Here is a 16,550-nt window from a genome sequence, read left to right on the forward strand (position 1 = left end):
GATGGATGGATGGATGGATGGATGGATGGATGGATGGATGGATGGATGGATGGATGGATGGATGGATGGATGGATGGATGGATGGATGGATGGATTGATTGATTTTTGCTACATTTCAAGTAATGCTGTGTTTCCCCCACAGAGTCGTCTGGCAGCCCACAGATCACAACCATGCTAATTATTTTCCCCAGCATTGATACTTGGGTGCTAATTCTCTGAATCTTTCTAGTACTTAATCTGCTCTTCAATGTGTGTAAACTTGAAATTTACTAGAGATCCTAATTCTCTGTTGAACACAAAGCTGGATTTTTCCAAATTGCTCATTTCTGCATGAATAAATATTAAGGTTTAGATCAAATAATCAAACACTGCAATGTGTGATCCTTCCTTTTTTTGTTGTTTTAGTGGTTTTAGAATCAAAGATCAATTGTATTTTCTTATATTAAAGTTATTTTATGATAACTTAGCAAATATTTATATTAAAACATAAATTGTTAAAAAATGTTATTTAGATCTTCCGTCAATACTTGAGACCTGCTCTAAAAACTCTTAAATGGGCTTATAATGGGCAATTATAAGCCCATTTTAATAGTTAAACTAGCAAATTTACCTTAATAGAGGTTGTGGAGATCATAGGCTACATTCACACAGCAGGTCTTGATGCTGATTTTTTCTTTAATTGCTTTTTGTTCATACTATGAATTAAACCTGACCACTGTCAGACTTCTGTGTGAGCGGTTTAGGACCCCCAGAGCAATCGGCATGTGCAGAAGAAGAACGTTGACATCACACAGCAGCTCTCTGTTTACGGAAGTAATAATGGACATTGCCATCTATGGATCGATTTTAAAGCTAATTCGGCAATGGGAGCTGATGGTATCATCACAAGATCATAGCGAGACGATAGGAGCTAATCAAAAGTAAACACAGCAATAAATGCAGCTTCTGTAGAGACGTCTGTTTGGATGTGATTCACTTCACTGACACAAGCGTCTTTCAGAAATTTCATAATTATGAATTTCAGACATTATTTACGTCGGGATTATCCACGTCTGGCTTCTTCAGGAGCAGAATTATGACGGACGTTTTTCCATCAATGATGTAAAAGTTTAAAGAATGTGACTTGCTTGCTCAGACTCCAGATGCTTTGAAAACAATCGGATAAAGTTTAGCTCCTCATATGGAAGTGACAGATAAAATCTTTAGGGGTTGAAAAAGTTGTATCTGGGTTGCTCAGACCGCCATGAAATGTCACATTTGGGCAAAACAAGTTGATTTGGGTCACCTTGAAAAGACATTTAAAGTATTGTTAACCTTATGAAAAATGCATTTAAACCCCAACTAGTTATGTGGTTGACTTTGTGCTGTTAATTCTTAAACATGTTGTTTCGAAGGAAAACAGCAATTTTGCTCTTAAACTCATACCCAGTAAGTCTGTTATTTCATTTTAAATCCAGTTGTTTTCTGCTTCTTCTGAAGTTCTCTTGATCCAGTTTGCTGCTGTAATGCTCACACGTAAAACCAAGCTCTGACTTTTACTGGTTACAGGAATAGTAAAAGCTCAGGGCAGTGGGAAAAGGAGGGCTGTCACAGCACCGGATGTCAGTTGAGACCAGCCATTTAATCATCTCATACAGCAGCTCGCAGCGTCCGTCTTATTGATGGATTCGGCCCAACAGTGGAGCACTTTGACTGGAGCGTTCAGCTCAGGAACGAGTCAGAAAGAAGCACTGCACAACAAAATGACAAATTTAATTCCACTTAATTTATTCTTAAGTCAAACGTTTTGAGTTTCTTCTCACAAGCTTCTCACATTAGTCTCCTGGGGTTTTGGCCTGTTCATCTTAACATAACCAATGGAATCGGGCCAGGTTTGTGGGCTACATCGCTCACACACACACCTTTTCAGTTTTGTCCGTTACTTTTTCTAGGATTGAGATCAGGGATTTGTGGTAGCCACTCCAAAACATTGACTTTGGTGTTCTTAAGCCACTGTGTAAAAATTTTTCATTTGGAAGACCAATCTGCACCCAAACTTTACGTGGAAATATTGCTGCAATATTTCCACATAATGTCCTAAACACATCACATGGCCAACAGTTGTGAAAACAAGGTAACAGACATTGCATTTTGTCAAGTGCAACCATTCAAATCATCAATACACATTGCATATGCTGGTCAAAAATCAAAGGCAACTCTAAACAGGTGGGCTTTTAGTCGTTTTTAGCGTACTGAATCACCTGAAACTATCTGATTTTTCTTCTTTCCAACTGTAAAGAGACTATTACAGTAATCAATGTAGCTAACAATAAGTGCATTGATGAGTCTCTAGATCTTGTTGGGACATTAGTCCTTTAATCCTGGGAATGTTCTTCAGGTGATATAAGGCTGACTTTGTAACTGTCTTTATGTGGCTCTGAAAGTTCAGGTCAGAGTTCATCACTACACCCAGATTTGGGGCCTGATCTCTGGTTTCTAGCTGTAACAACTGAAGCAGGTTGACTTCACATGATTCTTCTTTAGGTGTAAATATAATTACTTTGGTTTTGTTTCTAGAAGCAATTTGATAACAATGCTATTGATACACTTTGTTGATTTTTGTCCTTAATGTAACTTTCTGAACAGTAATGACTCTCAAAAAGCTCTGACATTCATCGTCCTGACAACATAACCTAATTATGTTGAAGGAGATTTTTGTGCATTGCCACCTTCTTCTCTGCGTTCTCTACCCTTGAAATAATCAATCTTGGTCAGTCAAAGTCTGACGTAAAGCCAGAGATGCATGGAATGAAAAATAATAAAATTACAGTCTCTAACCAAACCTGAAATATTTAAAATTGATAGTAATTTACAACAAAATAGCAAAACAAACTGAAAAAACTGATGGCTGATCAATTTTTTAAAGTGAATTAGAAACCAGACATATCAGCTATGTTCAATTAAAGTAAAAAAATAAAAAATTACAAAAAAGTATTTCATGTACTCTACTGTTTACTAAACTCACTCTAGGTTATTGTGCATAAATCTGGGGCAATACTTACAAAACTACACTATATAAGCATATGATTATTACTGTATGTATATAATAATTACACCTAATAATATTATTAGTCAATTAGTGATGATATTTTTATATTTATGCTAGTTTTGTTTTTTGGTGAAATTTAAAACAAAAAGTATTGTTCATCCACTGTAATCAAAATTAAAAAGATATGGAGATGGGTTAACTATTAATTACAGTTTTATTTGGTGTTTGTATGGATTATACAGGAGTGGGAATTGAATATGCAAAACAAAAGTTTTGACATTATGCTTTGTGCTGTATTTTTTTGTTTATTCAAAAAATAAACAAAACAGAATTTTACAGAAACGTCTGTCTCTCAGCTTTCATAGACAACAGCTTGTCTAACTGTTGGACCATAAAAAAGAAAAATTTAAATGCACTTTAATTGATCGTTTGGAGCTGGAAATGGCTTTCTGTGTTAAAGGCCTCTCTCTCAGCTGAACATCCCATAAAGAGAGCTAACACAGTGAACACAGATTACTGAGAGAGTGAAGTAGGGTTTATGTATGTTTCACTGTATTAAAAAGCAATTTAGCTGCTTTCAATCAGACTGATGTTAAGGGTTGCATTAAAGGTGTCCGGTTATACTCTGTGCTTAATTCAATTAATAAACATCCTCCATCCGATCTTAATTGAGTTTGCCTCCAGACCACAGCACAAGTGGCTGGGAAATGTAAAGCAAACAGAGCAACCTGGTGGTGCGGTTATGCTGGAGTGGATTAGTGGAAACTGGAAGAGAAGAGTCATTATGGGGGTTGGAAATGTCCTTTTAAGTCCCACCCACACAGGGACAATTTTAGGTGGATCCACAAACGTATTTTTGTTGTTAAGGCTGTGAGTTCACACAGATTCAGCACCTTAGACCAAAAAGTATGATTTTTTTTCTTTTATTTATTTATTCAGAGTTGATACATTTCAGAATACTGGTCTTACAAATAACAAAAATTGCGTGTTCAGGAGGGTTGCCAGATCTGACGATCTAAAACCTTCCCAACTCCAAAAAACAGAGTCCACAGTATTACAGCCTTTGTGAATTAAAAAAAAAAAAAATTAATTTCCGCCCAGAAATTCTAAGATATTCTAGAAGGAAAAAGGGAGTTTGAAACGTTTAATATTTGGGCACGGAAACTCAGAAATTTTCAGATTAATTTCAGATTTTCTACAAAAAATGTAACATTTTTCAGTTTCAAAAGTAAAACAATTCCTAGGAAAAGGAAAACTCATAAGTTTTGAGATTAATCTCAAAAGTCTTCTAGAAAAAATATAAAAATTTTGAAGTTTCAAAAGTTGAAAATATTTTCTTCTTTTTTGTTGTTGCTAGGTAATGCCGGTGTTACCTGGAGTTGCTAGGTGATACTGCAGTGCCCTATAAAATGTGACTTAACAGTGGGGAGGTTTTTCAAATCGCTCATTTTCCAGTAACTAAAAAAAACCCATCAAGTTATTGCCAAAAAATGTCTGGGTGGTTTTTTTTAAAACTCTTGGATTGTTTTTAGAAGCAGCAGAGACCCAAATGGAAAAAGAAAAACATGAAATTTGCATAAAATGCCCCCTCTAAGTTCGAAAAAGGGTAACTTCAAAGTAACCCTTGAAGTTTCTAGTCAAAGGTAACTTGTGGGTTTCAGGAATATCGGTCAAGTTCCAGGAAAGTACTGGCCATCCAACGTGTTGCAGAGCGATGCAGTTTTATTTCTCCGCTTGTACATTCATAGTTAGTTCTCATCTCAGTATCTCCTGTTAAAGAAAACTAAGCAGTTTGAAGCGCCAGAGGGAAATCTTTAATGTGGAATCTCCTCAGGAGAAAAGTGAGGCTAAGCGGCTCTGACAGTAAACCGAGGCTGCGGCTGAAACATGTTGGCATGCCAGATGAGATAGATGGCGAGCCCACAGGTCCAGGGAGACGTCTTGTAAAAGTCATCTGTGATTCATGTGGCGAGAGTCGGTTCCCTGGAGGTCTCTGATTAGTACCCTGCTGTGAGAGCCACAGGACGCGTCTCCTACAAACGGCTGTGGACAGGAACGTCTGTGTTCTTCTCACCAAGCTTGCTACTTATTCATTTGAGCGTTTTTTTTTTTCTCCAGACTTATTGTTCTTTTTGTTGTGTTTTTTTGTTTATAAGGAGATTTTATAAGTAAAATCTACGCAACTGAAAAAAATAATTCTGACTTTAATCTCAGAATTCTGATTTTAAATGGACAATTCAGACTTTTTTCTCAGAAACTTGATTTTAGTCTTAGAATTCTGACTTTTAAAAAAACATTGACTGTTTCCACTCAGAAATTTGACTTTAATTTTACCTTTTTTTCTCTCAAAATTCTGACTTTAATTACAGAATTCTGATTCCAATCTTAAAATTCTTTTAATCAAAATTGTTCACATTTTTTCATGCTCCATCAGGCTAATATTGTCTTAAAACTCAAATCGACCAAATAAATTTGGAACAGGCTTTCAGTGTGGCTACTAGGAATGTTTTTTTTTGTTTTTTTTATTATTCTTTTATCGGCTGTTGATTTTTGTTTTAAGGCCCGACACTTCTTTTTTTTTTTTTTTTGTTGCACTACACATCTACATACAACAAAGCAAATTGTCATATTCAGGTACAAATACTGAACTGAAAATTAGTCATATAAATATATAAAAGTTCCAAATAAAGAAGTAAAAAAAAACCTGCAGAAGTCATGAAGAAGTATGGATCAAGACCAATTTTAAGAATATAAAATAGTCTGGTTGTTTGAGTAAAGAAAAAAAAGCTGATAAGTTTGCACATCAATTTAAATTTTTTGGAAAAGCTAAGGTAAGATTACCGTTTTCCCAATGTCAGAGTAAATACATTTTATGAAGTAGAAAGGATCATTTTAATGCATAACAATTTGAAATGCTCAGTGAAAGAAATCAAGCCCTGAATGGCCACGTTTCAGACCAGCCCCATTCACTTCCAAGCAGCTCTTGATAAGCCTGAAGTTAAGCTGCTGCACGTTTTCCCCGCTGATATAAACTTCCTTATTCTGTATAATATGTTGGTCTTCTTAAAAGAGCTGAGGTAAAGGAAAACCCTGCGCATATTCACACAATCAGCAGCTGCCATAGTGTTGCTCGCAAATTACATTTCTAAGTCAGTGGTCATTGCAGAGAGAGGGAAAAAATAAATCGGATCCCTCTTTAGGGGCTGCATGACTGTGATTTTTATACTCTGAATATGTATTTTTCTCCAAAGAGTGTTTAAAGTACCTCGTCAAGGACTATGAAAGGTAAAATTAAATCTATATAGCATTATTTTTTGTTTTAACAATGTTAAACACATTATTTTCTACTTGATTTAACAATTGAGCCTCAAACTTGACTTGATCAGTGTTTCTCAACCCTGGTCCTCATGCCCCCTGTCCTGCATGTTTTAGGTATTTCCCTTCTCCCACACACCTGAATTGTATTTCTGGGTGATCCACAGGTTTCTGCAGTACTTAATGATCCTACAATCATTTGAATCAGCTATTCTGGAATAGAGGCATATCTAAAACATGCAGAGCAGGGGGGCGGTGAGGACCAGGGTTCAGAAACATTTATCTAAAAACAAAAAGGGGGAGCAAAATCAACTTAAATCGAATTGATTTGAATGTGAAAAGGAAGGATTTAAAAGCATAATGATTCCACTTTTTTCCTTTCTGTGTTTTAAAAAACACAGGCCGGTAGTTGTGTGGACATCCAGCCGGACCGGTGTCAGTCACATCACGGCCGTCATTGCGCTGAAAAAATAAAACTTTGCAACTAATTTTAAATCTCTCTCTCTTCCGTGCCTCATGTGAACTTTCCAAGTCGCATGCCATCTGTGGACTGAGACGCATGTCAGCATTGTCAGTGGGATTGTGGGTATGCAGCGTGACTAATGCAGACGCGTATCAGAGAAGCAGCCAGTTTGATGTTACAGTCCTCTTCAGGGACAAAACTGATCCATGGCTAAAAAACATTCATTAAAAAAAGGAGCCACGTTCGTGTCAATCTGTTATCTTCTGTACTGATTAAAGGATGGGAATACATGAAAAATAATGCACATATTAAACAGGTTAATTTTCCACCATATGCTTTTTTATTTTAAAATGAAGGAAATTTATTTTTGATTGGTTGTTGACTCATCTTCAGCACTTGAAACTGCATCAATCAGTCTGTCACTGATTGGGTGATATTCAAGACCCACAAATGTCAAGATAGCAATTAGTTAGCAATTAGTGATTAGACATTTTCTCCAGGATATATAAAATATTCTGACCTTTTTAACACCTGTTGAACTGAGGCTCCAGCTACACGTCTGTGGATATTTCTTTAAACAGATATTTTTCTGTTTTTTAATAAATATCTTTGTCTGTACAGTCTGTTTTCTCTATAATTTTATAGTCTCTCATGTTCATACCTTACTATGAACATTTTCTACCCTCAGCATCAACCATTTTCTTCTCAACCATGTTCAATGTTTAATTGCATTTAAACAACAACTAAGTTTTACTTAGGCGTCTGCGGTCATCTTGCATTTCATTCCACTTTTATGTCAGTAGAGTGTGACATGCATCATAATTCTACACCAGAAGAAGCCAAACGTAGTAAATCCAGACGTAAACCCTGGCTGAAGCAAGCAGTGCCGACATGTTGGATGCAGTCTTTGTCTTGGACTCCTGTAAACGGAGCCCTGTTGTGTGACTTCTAACTTGTAGGACACAGACGTCTAACTGCGGTTGCATTTAATTTGGATGAACAGCCATCCAAGAAAAATTGGGATTTCAGAAAAAAAATTGGAATTGAGCATCAAAACCTGCAGTGTGAACATGGCCTTTAACCCTTGTATGTTGAAATGGGGTCCAACTGACCCCACACACACAAAACTTGTATCATTTTCCATAATCCTCTACGTTTGCCTCACTCCTCGCACGCACAAGGGTTAAGTCAGCAGTTCAGGCAGGATGATGATCATCTGCACCTGATCTGGTAAGATAGATGTTCCTAAAACATCTCGTATTAATGACAAAATCTGTTTGTTTTTCTTTTTCTTTTTTTTTTACTTATTAGGTCAACAAGACAGAGGACAAGTCTCTGGAGGAACGGGGTCGGATCATGATTTCCCTCAAGTACAACACCCAGAAGTCTTGCCTGGTTGTGGGCATCATACGCTGCGCTCACCTTGCTGCTATGGACGCCAACGGCTTCTCTGACCCCTACGTCAAAACGTCAGTGTTCAGACACCTGCACATCCTCTCATACACAAAACCGTTTTATGGAGCAAATTTCGCAATATTTAAAAATCATCTGCAACTTCTCTAAATTAGATCTTAAAATGAGCCTTTTAAATGCATCTGTTCTGATGTTATTGGGGCACATTCATACACACTCCAGTTATAATTAGATTTACTTTATTACTTCTAAATGAATAAGCAGCACAGAATATCTTCACGTTTCACATCCTTATGAGTTGCCAAGTTTTGTTCCCTGTTCCAATGCATTTTAACTTTCTAACATTGCCTGCCCTTTAATTTATATTAATATAGATATATATTTCCATTGTGCTTCATCAGTCAGAAGTAGCACAAATCCAAATAATTTGGAAAATGTCTGTTTTTCTTTTAATTGGGCAGCAGCAGTTCAAAAACCTTTTAATGTTTTAGATTTTTAATGATATACAGTTCACATAAAAATTGTTTATTGTTGAGCAGGAAAACCTAAAACCTAAAAAAAAAAAACTGGGAAAAAATCACAATAAATTAACTTTTACATTTTTAACTTAGTAAATTTTGTGGCCCGCCAGCAGTTTAAATATGAAAGTTTGAACAGCACTGCTTTATATCATACATTTGGTGAAATTTGAATTTGTTAGACACAAAATTTGACTTCTGAAAAATGACTTGAGAACATTTGTCCAGACGATTTCTTGACTTTTTAGAGGTTTCTTTTTTCACCAACAGCCAAAAATATAAATATCCAAACAGAGTTGTTAGCCTAAAATAACTTTGGCACATGAGGATTCACTTCCTTTCCTATCCAAACACTGGAAAGCTATTTTAAGCTCGTGCAAGACAATGTAGAAGTGTCGAAATGGATTATCTGGCAGAGCTGATGTTGTAGCAAAAGAGATGTCGACAACCTGTGATTATCCGCAGCTTGAAAGACAAGCGTGCGAAGAGGCCAGGCGAGGGGCTGCAATTTGAAGGAGAGTCCTATTTATCGCACCTGAACATTTTTCCCCGAGTCTTTCATCTGGCTGAGCAATGGAAGTGCAATTAATTTCTGACTCTTCTGTGCACACCCCGAGAACAAAAGCAGGACTTGTTTCAGAAGAAAAAAGCTGGCAAAACATTTTTCAACAGTCTGAGGTGGAGGAAATTTTCATAAAGCCTGAAGGACAGGCAGGAAAACGAGGGATACAAAAGTTTTCGCACCGTTCAGTCATGTTACAACCTCAATCTGCAAAGTGTTTTATTGTATTTTTACATTAAGAAAAGCACAAAAACTGACCTTGAAGATACTTATACATACACAGATGTAAGCATTTCACTGTTGTGCATACTACACTGAGCGTTACTCTGTCAGGTAGTTCTTTTAGCTTTACATCATGTTGTAACGTTATTCCCTCATCAAAAACATACCTGGGGTGTTGCTTTTAGAGCTAAAACAATAGTTAATCATGAAGAATCGATTTGAAATAATAGTCAACTAATTTAGTAATTGGATCTACAGACTCACAAAAGGCTATGTGCTGAAAGAACAACACACTCAGAGCAGTAATTAAGTCAAAACTGTATGAAAAATATATACATTCTGCATTTAAGATGAAAAATCTTCTTTGTCTGTACATATGTTTTACCCAGAATTCCTCAATAAGTGGCAGTTTAATCTCATAGGAGTCAAATTTGTAACAAAAAATAATAATAATCACGTATTAAGCACCTTTTGTTATCCAATTATAAAATGTGACAACTGATTAAATTATTAATCAGTTTATCCAAAAATTAATCAATAGATCAGCCTGGCAGTATACTGATGTAAAGCCAATGTAAGCAGAAAGGGCTAAGTGTTTCACATGTTGACGTTATAGATATATTTTTTAAAGATGACCAAGTGTTCACTAAATGAATTCTGTTCCTCCTCAAAAAAAAAATGTTATTTTAATTTTTAATTTTATCAATGCATGTTTTGTACGCAACATAAAACTAATAGGCCCATATCTAATGAATTACATTAATATTGTGAGATTTTTATGGATATTGGTTATATCCATAGAAATCTCACATATCCAACAATTTTCAATAATTTCATAATAGTTTTGGGAACACTATAGAGCCATGGCTCAGGGAATGTATTCAAACTACCATGCATTCATCAATTCATGTTTAGGATTATCTATTTATATATTGCAGTTTACATTAGTAGAAGTATAGGGCATGAAACTGGCTCCAGCCCACAGGCCCAGATTCTTGTAAATCTGACCGTGGTTAAGATACACAGAGGATAGTGACATTTTTTAGCATCATAACTTCTGCTTGAAGATAGTTTCGCCTGGGGAGGTCACTGGTCCCATTACATGACAACAATTAAACTCACTGCATTGTCCTCATCAACAGTGGCCCCAGCTCCCTCTTCCCTCTGGGCGAAGTGGGTGAGCAATAACCCACTTAGCCTCCCTTAAAGACTCTCTGGTATCTGGGGAAATAACTGGGAGTCTGGGTCCAGTGAGCAGAGATTTTACTGCTGCTGAAACTCTGTAAACCTGAGACAATATTACCAGATATTCTTTATTAAAATGAACAGTTACTGAACAGCATCCACTGGACAGATGCGTTCACAGACGCACCCGGGGCAACGGTGGTCACAAAGAATCTGCTTTCAGCTTTGACTCACCGACTGCCGTCAATGCAAATGGAGAATAAGGAACAAACACCCTGCTGCATGTTTTCAGGAGGCCAGCAACACCTCGATAATTACCAGGAATGTGAGGCGGAACGGTATCGCTTCTTGGTCGTTACACACAACTGCTGCAGGTGCATCGAGACAAGAAATGAGAAAGGATTAGAAAGTCAGTCTCTGTTTCTGCAGATGGTTCTGTAATTAGTTATAATGTTTATTTGTGCTGAGATTCCTCAGGATAGTTTTCACATGATGATCATGACTGGTGAGCAGAGTCGGCTAGTAACTAGTTACATTTACCTGAGCAACTTTTGGGGGGAAAAAATACTTTTAGGAGTTTATTGACTTTATCATGAAGTCTTGCCACTCTTAATTGAGTAACATTTCTGGATCCTCTTCTCACTGTGAGTAACTTCTCAGAATGAAGAAGAAACATTTTTTCACCAAACGCACACACATATACCTGTAGCTTTTGTTAAGGTTTCATAAGTTTTACAGTATATTGAAAGAAATTGATTTGAAGAAATGTTACTTTGTAATCATGTTATTTATCCGAATTATTTTAATTTTGGTCTTTAAAATACCAAAATTTCCAAATATTTTCATATTTTCCATGAATATCTGTCATTCCGTTAAAAATCAAACTTGTTTTAAAAGTCTGGCTGCTTCAGTGAAGATGACCTGGAATTGTTCTACTTCGACTGTATTTAGTTATTTATTCTTTTATTGTTTTCAGTCTTTTAATGCGTAGAAGAAAAGCACCTGCTGCCCTTTGTGTCTATTGGGCTCAGCACTGCCCCCTATCAGTGTGGAATGGTACTTTCTGCCTCAACCTGCATATTTATGACCAATCAGAAAGACTCAATACGTCAAACACATTTATTAGATATATTAGACTGTGGAATATCAGCTCGCAGTCTAATATACTAAAAAGTTAGTTGAGCTAACGCCAGCGCATTAACCGGTAATGGTCAAACACTCCACCAACACAGTATTTATCAGAAGCTAGTAGTAACATTAACTCCATCTTAGATTATATATATTCCCTTGAAAGACTCCAACCCTGAGGACTAATTTAATTTTGACATAAATTAAGTCTTGGGTTGCACAGTGGCGCAGTTGGTAGAGCTGTTGCCTTGTAGCAAGAAGGTTCTGGGTTYGATTCCCGGCCCCGGTCTTTCGGCATGGAGTTTGCATGTTCTCCCTGTGCATGCGTGGGTTTTCTCCAGGTACTCCGGTTTCCTCCCACAGTCCAGAAACACGACTGTCAGGTTAATTGGCCTCTCCAAATTGCCCCTAGGTGTGAGTGTGTGTGTGCATGGTTGTTTGTCCTGTGTGTCTCTGTGTTGCCCTGCGACAGACTGGCAACCTGTCCAGGGTGACCCCGCCTCTCGCCCGGAACGTTAGCTGGAGAGGCACCAGCAACCCTCCTGACCCCACTAAGAAAATGGATGGATGGATTAAGTCTTCAGCCACTTCAAAATAAAAGAATTCAAAATAAAAGCATTAAAATAAAAGTGTAAATGGACATTCTTTAACCAAAACTTTAACTAAGATGTTGAACTTTTTTCAACTAAGAGTTCACACAAAACATCCAACTAAATTAGTACTTTAGAATTTATCTGGAAAAAGTAATTTAGGAGAAGCTACAAGACATTAAACCGTATATAAAATCAGTGTAGATATATGCATATATTTGAGCCTGCTTGTATAAACCCACAATAAATTAAAGCTTGTAAACCAAATTCTAGCTTTTTAAAGCCAGTGAAGTTGAATGTAAAGGACTTGCATGAATAAAACATCCAACTGCAGTAAAGAAAAAATAAACAAGTTTGACTTTGAATTTAAAAATAATTATACATCATATTATATGAGAGATATATGTTTATTACTTATTTTATATCCTTTACAGTATTATTGTTGCATCCAGGTCTATTGAGCAGGTTTAAAATCATTTACTGCTGCGAGATGATGCACACTTTCCTCTGTAAACCCATCAGAAACACATAATAATAAACATTTACAGCTAAAACAGCCGTGTGTAAAATAAAATGTCTGTCTGGCTGAGACAAATGGTCTCTAATACCAGCCAGAGGGTCTTAAAGTCAGGTAATTAGGTGGTTTAGTGTGAATAATGTACTGTAATGTGGCTGGGTCATTAAATGCAAGGTGTTACCACAGCACCCCCTTGAGGGCAGAAGAATATAACAGTAATGCCAGGCTGGAGAAATAGAAGCAGATTAAACTTCCGTCTCCTCTGCAGGTACCTGAAGCCTGACGAGAACAAAAAGTCGAAGCACAAGACTGCTGTGAAGAAGAAGACCCTCAATCCTGAGTTCAATGAGGTAAAAACCACAACTTCCCCTACAAAACCTGCAGTTGGGTTTAATTTATCTCTGTTTTTATGTTTTCAATTTAAAATAAAGGCTCGTCTGGGGATTTGGTTGCTCAGAAGCCAAATCAGAAAAGAGGCACAGTGTGATGATGTTGTTGTTCATGTTTTCCTATTTCTTTTCTTCATCATCATCATCTTTTTGGTAAGAAAAACAAAACAGTTTATAAATCTGAAACCTTTTCTTCCTATATATTTTTATTAGAGCCAATGAGACAGATTACAACAAATGTACAATTCTTATTGAACATATGCACACTTAATATCCACAACACTTGGGGAAAAAATCAGAAATATTTTGAGCCTCAGAGGTTCAGCAGGATATGAAAGGGAACATATTCAGCAAAATTGATATTTAGCATATTTTTATACTTCCATTTGGATCTCAACTGTTTCTAAAAACAGCCCAAGTGCTTAAAAAAACACCCAGCCACAAATGTATGTTTTTAGTGTCTGAAAAATGAGCCGTTTTGAAAACCTCTAGGATCTAATCTCTCAGATCAGTAGGCATTCGTCATTGCCTAGCTCAATTCCCAGCAACCCCAACGGAGCTCTGCCTGTTACCTAGCAACCCAAGTGGAGCTCCACCATGTTTGGTCAGCTGGTTTGACTGCAGAATGTGCTGTACAATGGCTGCTGGAAAAGTTAAATGTTTTGTTGTTTGCTTACCATCCAGAAATCACTTGCTGCATTCTTGTTAGTTATGCAGGAGTCTCTACTAATGCTTTTCAAAGATGTATGGTTGTATAGTTGCAAGTCCATTTGCAGTCATTTTCACATCTGAGTGTAAATGTTGAGTTGGGGGGTGTGGCCAGCAGCACATTATTTGGATTTAAAGTGACAGAGGCCCTAAAGCTGAAATCTCAATATCTAAGAATGATTTTATGCAAAAAATCTAAAGAACATGTTGCTTTAAAGGCCATAAACCTATCCTAACATGTTCAAGGAAGCACAATAGGTCATTTTTGAAGATGTTTTCATGTTTTTCTATTTCCTCTGGATGTCAGGGTGTTTCAGTTTGGATGTATCCGGCCGTATAGAAATGGTCGAACCTTCCCGCAACCTGGCAGCTTGACATTTCCTCTGACATTTTTGGTGCCCGTATTCCTGCATCACCTGTCGGCCTTTCTGTCAGAGTCCAGCATCCTCCCCTGCATCAGGGCAATGATTAAGGTTGAGCAGAAACCTTAATGTGAACTCCAGGATGTTATCTTGTTGTTATGTATTGTTTGGGCCAATTGACCATACCAAAATAATCACAGGCGACCTCCTACTGGTCATTCGAAGACAGATTTGCAAAGATCTAGAAATTACATGAAACTGTCTTAGTGATATTTTAGAGCCTTTTCAAGAACAAACTATTTTTAGTTCACTGTTATTCCCTGAACACAGTCAGATACAGGGCTGGAGATCAGTAAAAACTTACAAATGTCTGTATACATTAGGTAAGTCTAAGCTAACTTCAGTTTTTTTTCTTGCTTTATTCCCTGCAGGAGTTCTGTTACGACATAAAATATGCAGACCTCACTAAGAAGACTTTGGAGGTCACAGTGTGGGATTATGACATAGGAAAATCAAACGATTTCATCGGTGAGTCTGATTCCATCAGCTCCAATTTCTGCTGTAGAAGACCAGGTTTAGTAGGTGTGTTGGTATCCAGCAGCACATCATAGCTGCTGTCCAGCCAAGAGTCCATCTGTTCAGCTTCATTTCAACGTCTCCATAAAAAACTAACTTTATCACTTTAAAATATCAACTTTTATAGACTTCCAGTGGTGGGATCCACTAACTAAAAAGTTAGCTATATTAAGTAACAATTTGTAATTTTGCAATGTGTGCTATGACTGAACTCACAATAAGTGGAAAGGCAAAAAGAAAAAGTCCACAGAGATAGTTTGAAAGTTTCTTCTTCATCTCTCCTGTCTGTGCGTCATCTTCTAGGTGGAGTGTCTCTGGGCATCAACGCGAACGGAGAGAGGCTCAAACATTGGTTCGACTGCCTCAAAAACAAGGACAAAAAAATCGAACGCTGGCACACGCTGACCAATGAGTTACCCGGCTCAGTGAATGACTGAAGGCCTGCACCCGATCCGACCCCTCCACATGCATTTCCTCAGCTCTTCTCCGTTTTTCTCACGTCAGACATCCAACTCCTCTCTTTGGGAAAACATTTTCCTGTTGGGAAAACATTTTCCTGTCAACAGGGCTCAAATTATGCTTTCCACATCTTGTACATTTAAAAACACAACTCGCACAGCTGCTGATGTATTCTCATTTCCCGAGATATTGAGTCAACACGGAGAATGATGGCGGGGTTTGTGCTGTTGACTCGTTAGCTTTTCAGCTTTCTTGCATGATCAGTGAAGATAAAAGAAGCAAATGCTCTCTGTTTGATGAGGCCTTTTACAGCAGCTGAATAAATTTCACCAAACAAAAAGCAGGAGAGAAACAAAACATGTGAAATAAAGCAGAAATGTAGGCGGGAACGTGACTGAAAAACTAAGAGTAGCAAATATTTCCTAATGTGCATCGTATCAAACTAACATTTGCTTCTTTCTCACGTTTAGTGTTGTAAAGATGAACTTGTGTGGGAAGATGTTGCTGTTTAATATTGTTGATTTAAGGTTTTACACAACATACTGAGCAGTAGTAGTAGAGTCATTTGAACATTAACGAGTCAATTTGACAGAATATTTAGGGTCAAAATATGGAAATGAGACGGAAATACATGATAAACACTTTGGTTGACTAAAACCTCTGGCAGAAACTTAACGTCCTTTTCTTGACATGACAAAAATTCATAATCTGTAGCTGCGTTTCCATTACTCGTATGCACAAAACTTTACAGATATTCTGCTAATGTTGAAAAAACTATATTGCAATTGGGATTTTTTCATTAAATGAGAAATGCTATTAAAATCACACATGAATACGTTTGTTCACAAGATACATTATTAAAAAAAATACCATCCTCCAACCACTTCCTGTCATCTTCCTCATCATATTTTCTGCCAGTACTAACATTAAGTTGTTGATCATGACTCGTGATGCCAAAAAATTGCTTCCATTGCAGTTTTATTTTCAAATTCACTCATTTTGATACAGCTGAAAAAACCATTTCATCCTTGCACAAAACCTTTTTATCAAAAACATGCTTTTTTTATTATTATTTAGCAAATTTATTTTCAGAATTACAATTTGTGCAATTACAT

At 36.9% G+C, this 16,550-nt stretch overlaps 1 protein-coding gene across 2 annotated transcripts in view; it reads left to right on the forward strand.

The window, feature by feature from the left end:
- Window positions 1–16,220, forward strand: part of doc2b (double C2-like domains, beta) — a 112,035-nt gene extending 95,815 nt beyond the window's left edge. For both annotated transcript variants that reach the window (XM_008428512.2, XM_008428516.2), the window contains 4 exons: window positions 8,118–8,275; window positions 13,210–13,291; window positions 14,832–14,928; window positions 15,280–16,220. In XM_008428512.2, coding sequence (XP_008426734.1) covers window positions 8,118–8,275; window positions 13,210–13,291; window positions 14,832–14,928; window positions 15,280–15,413 — 471 coding nt within the window. In that variant the 3' untranslated portion in view covers window positions 15,414–16,220. The remainder of the gene's footprint in view (window positions 1–8,117; window positions 8,276–13,209; window positions 13,292–14,831; window positions 14,929–15,279) is intronic.
- Window positions 16,221–16,550: the final 330 nt, after the last annotated feature.

The sequence above is a fragment of the Poecilia reticulata genome, linkage group LG14 (genome assembly GCF_000633615.1).
Source record: "Poecilia reticulata strain Guanapo linkage group LG14, Guppy_female_1.0+MT, whole genome shotgun sequence".
Taxonomy (NCBI): domain Eukaryota; kingdom Metazoa; phylum Chordata; class Actinopteri; order Cyprinodontiformes; family Poeciliidae; genus Poecilia; species Poecilia reticulata.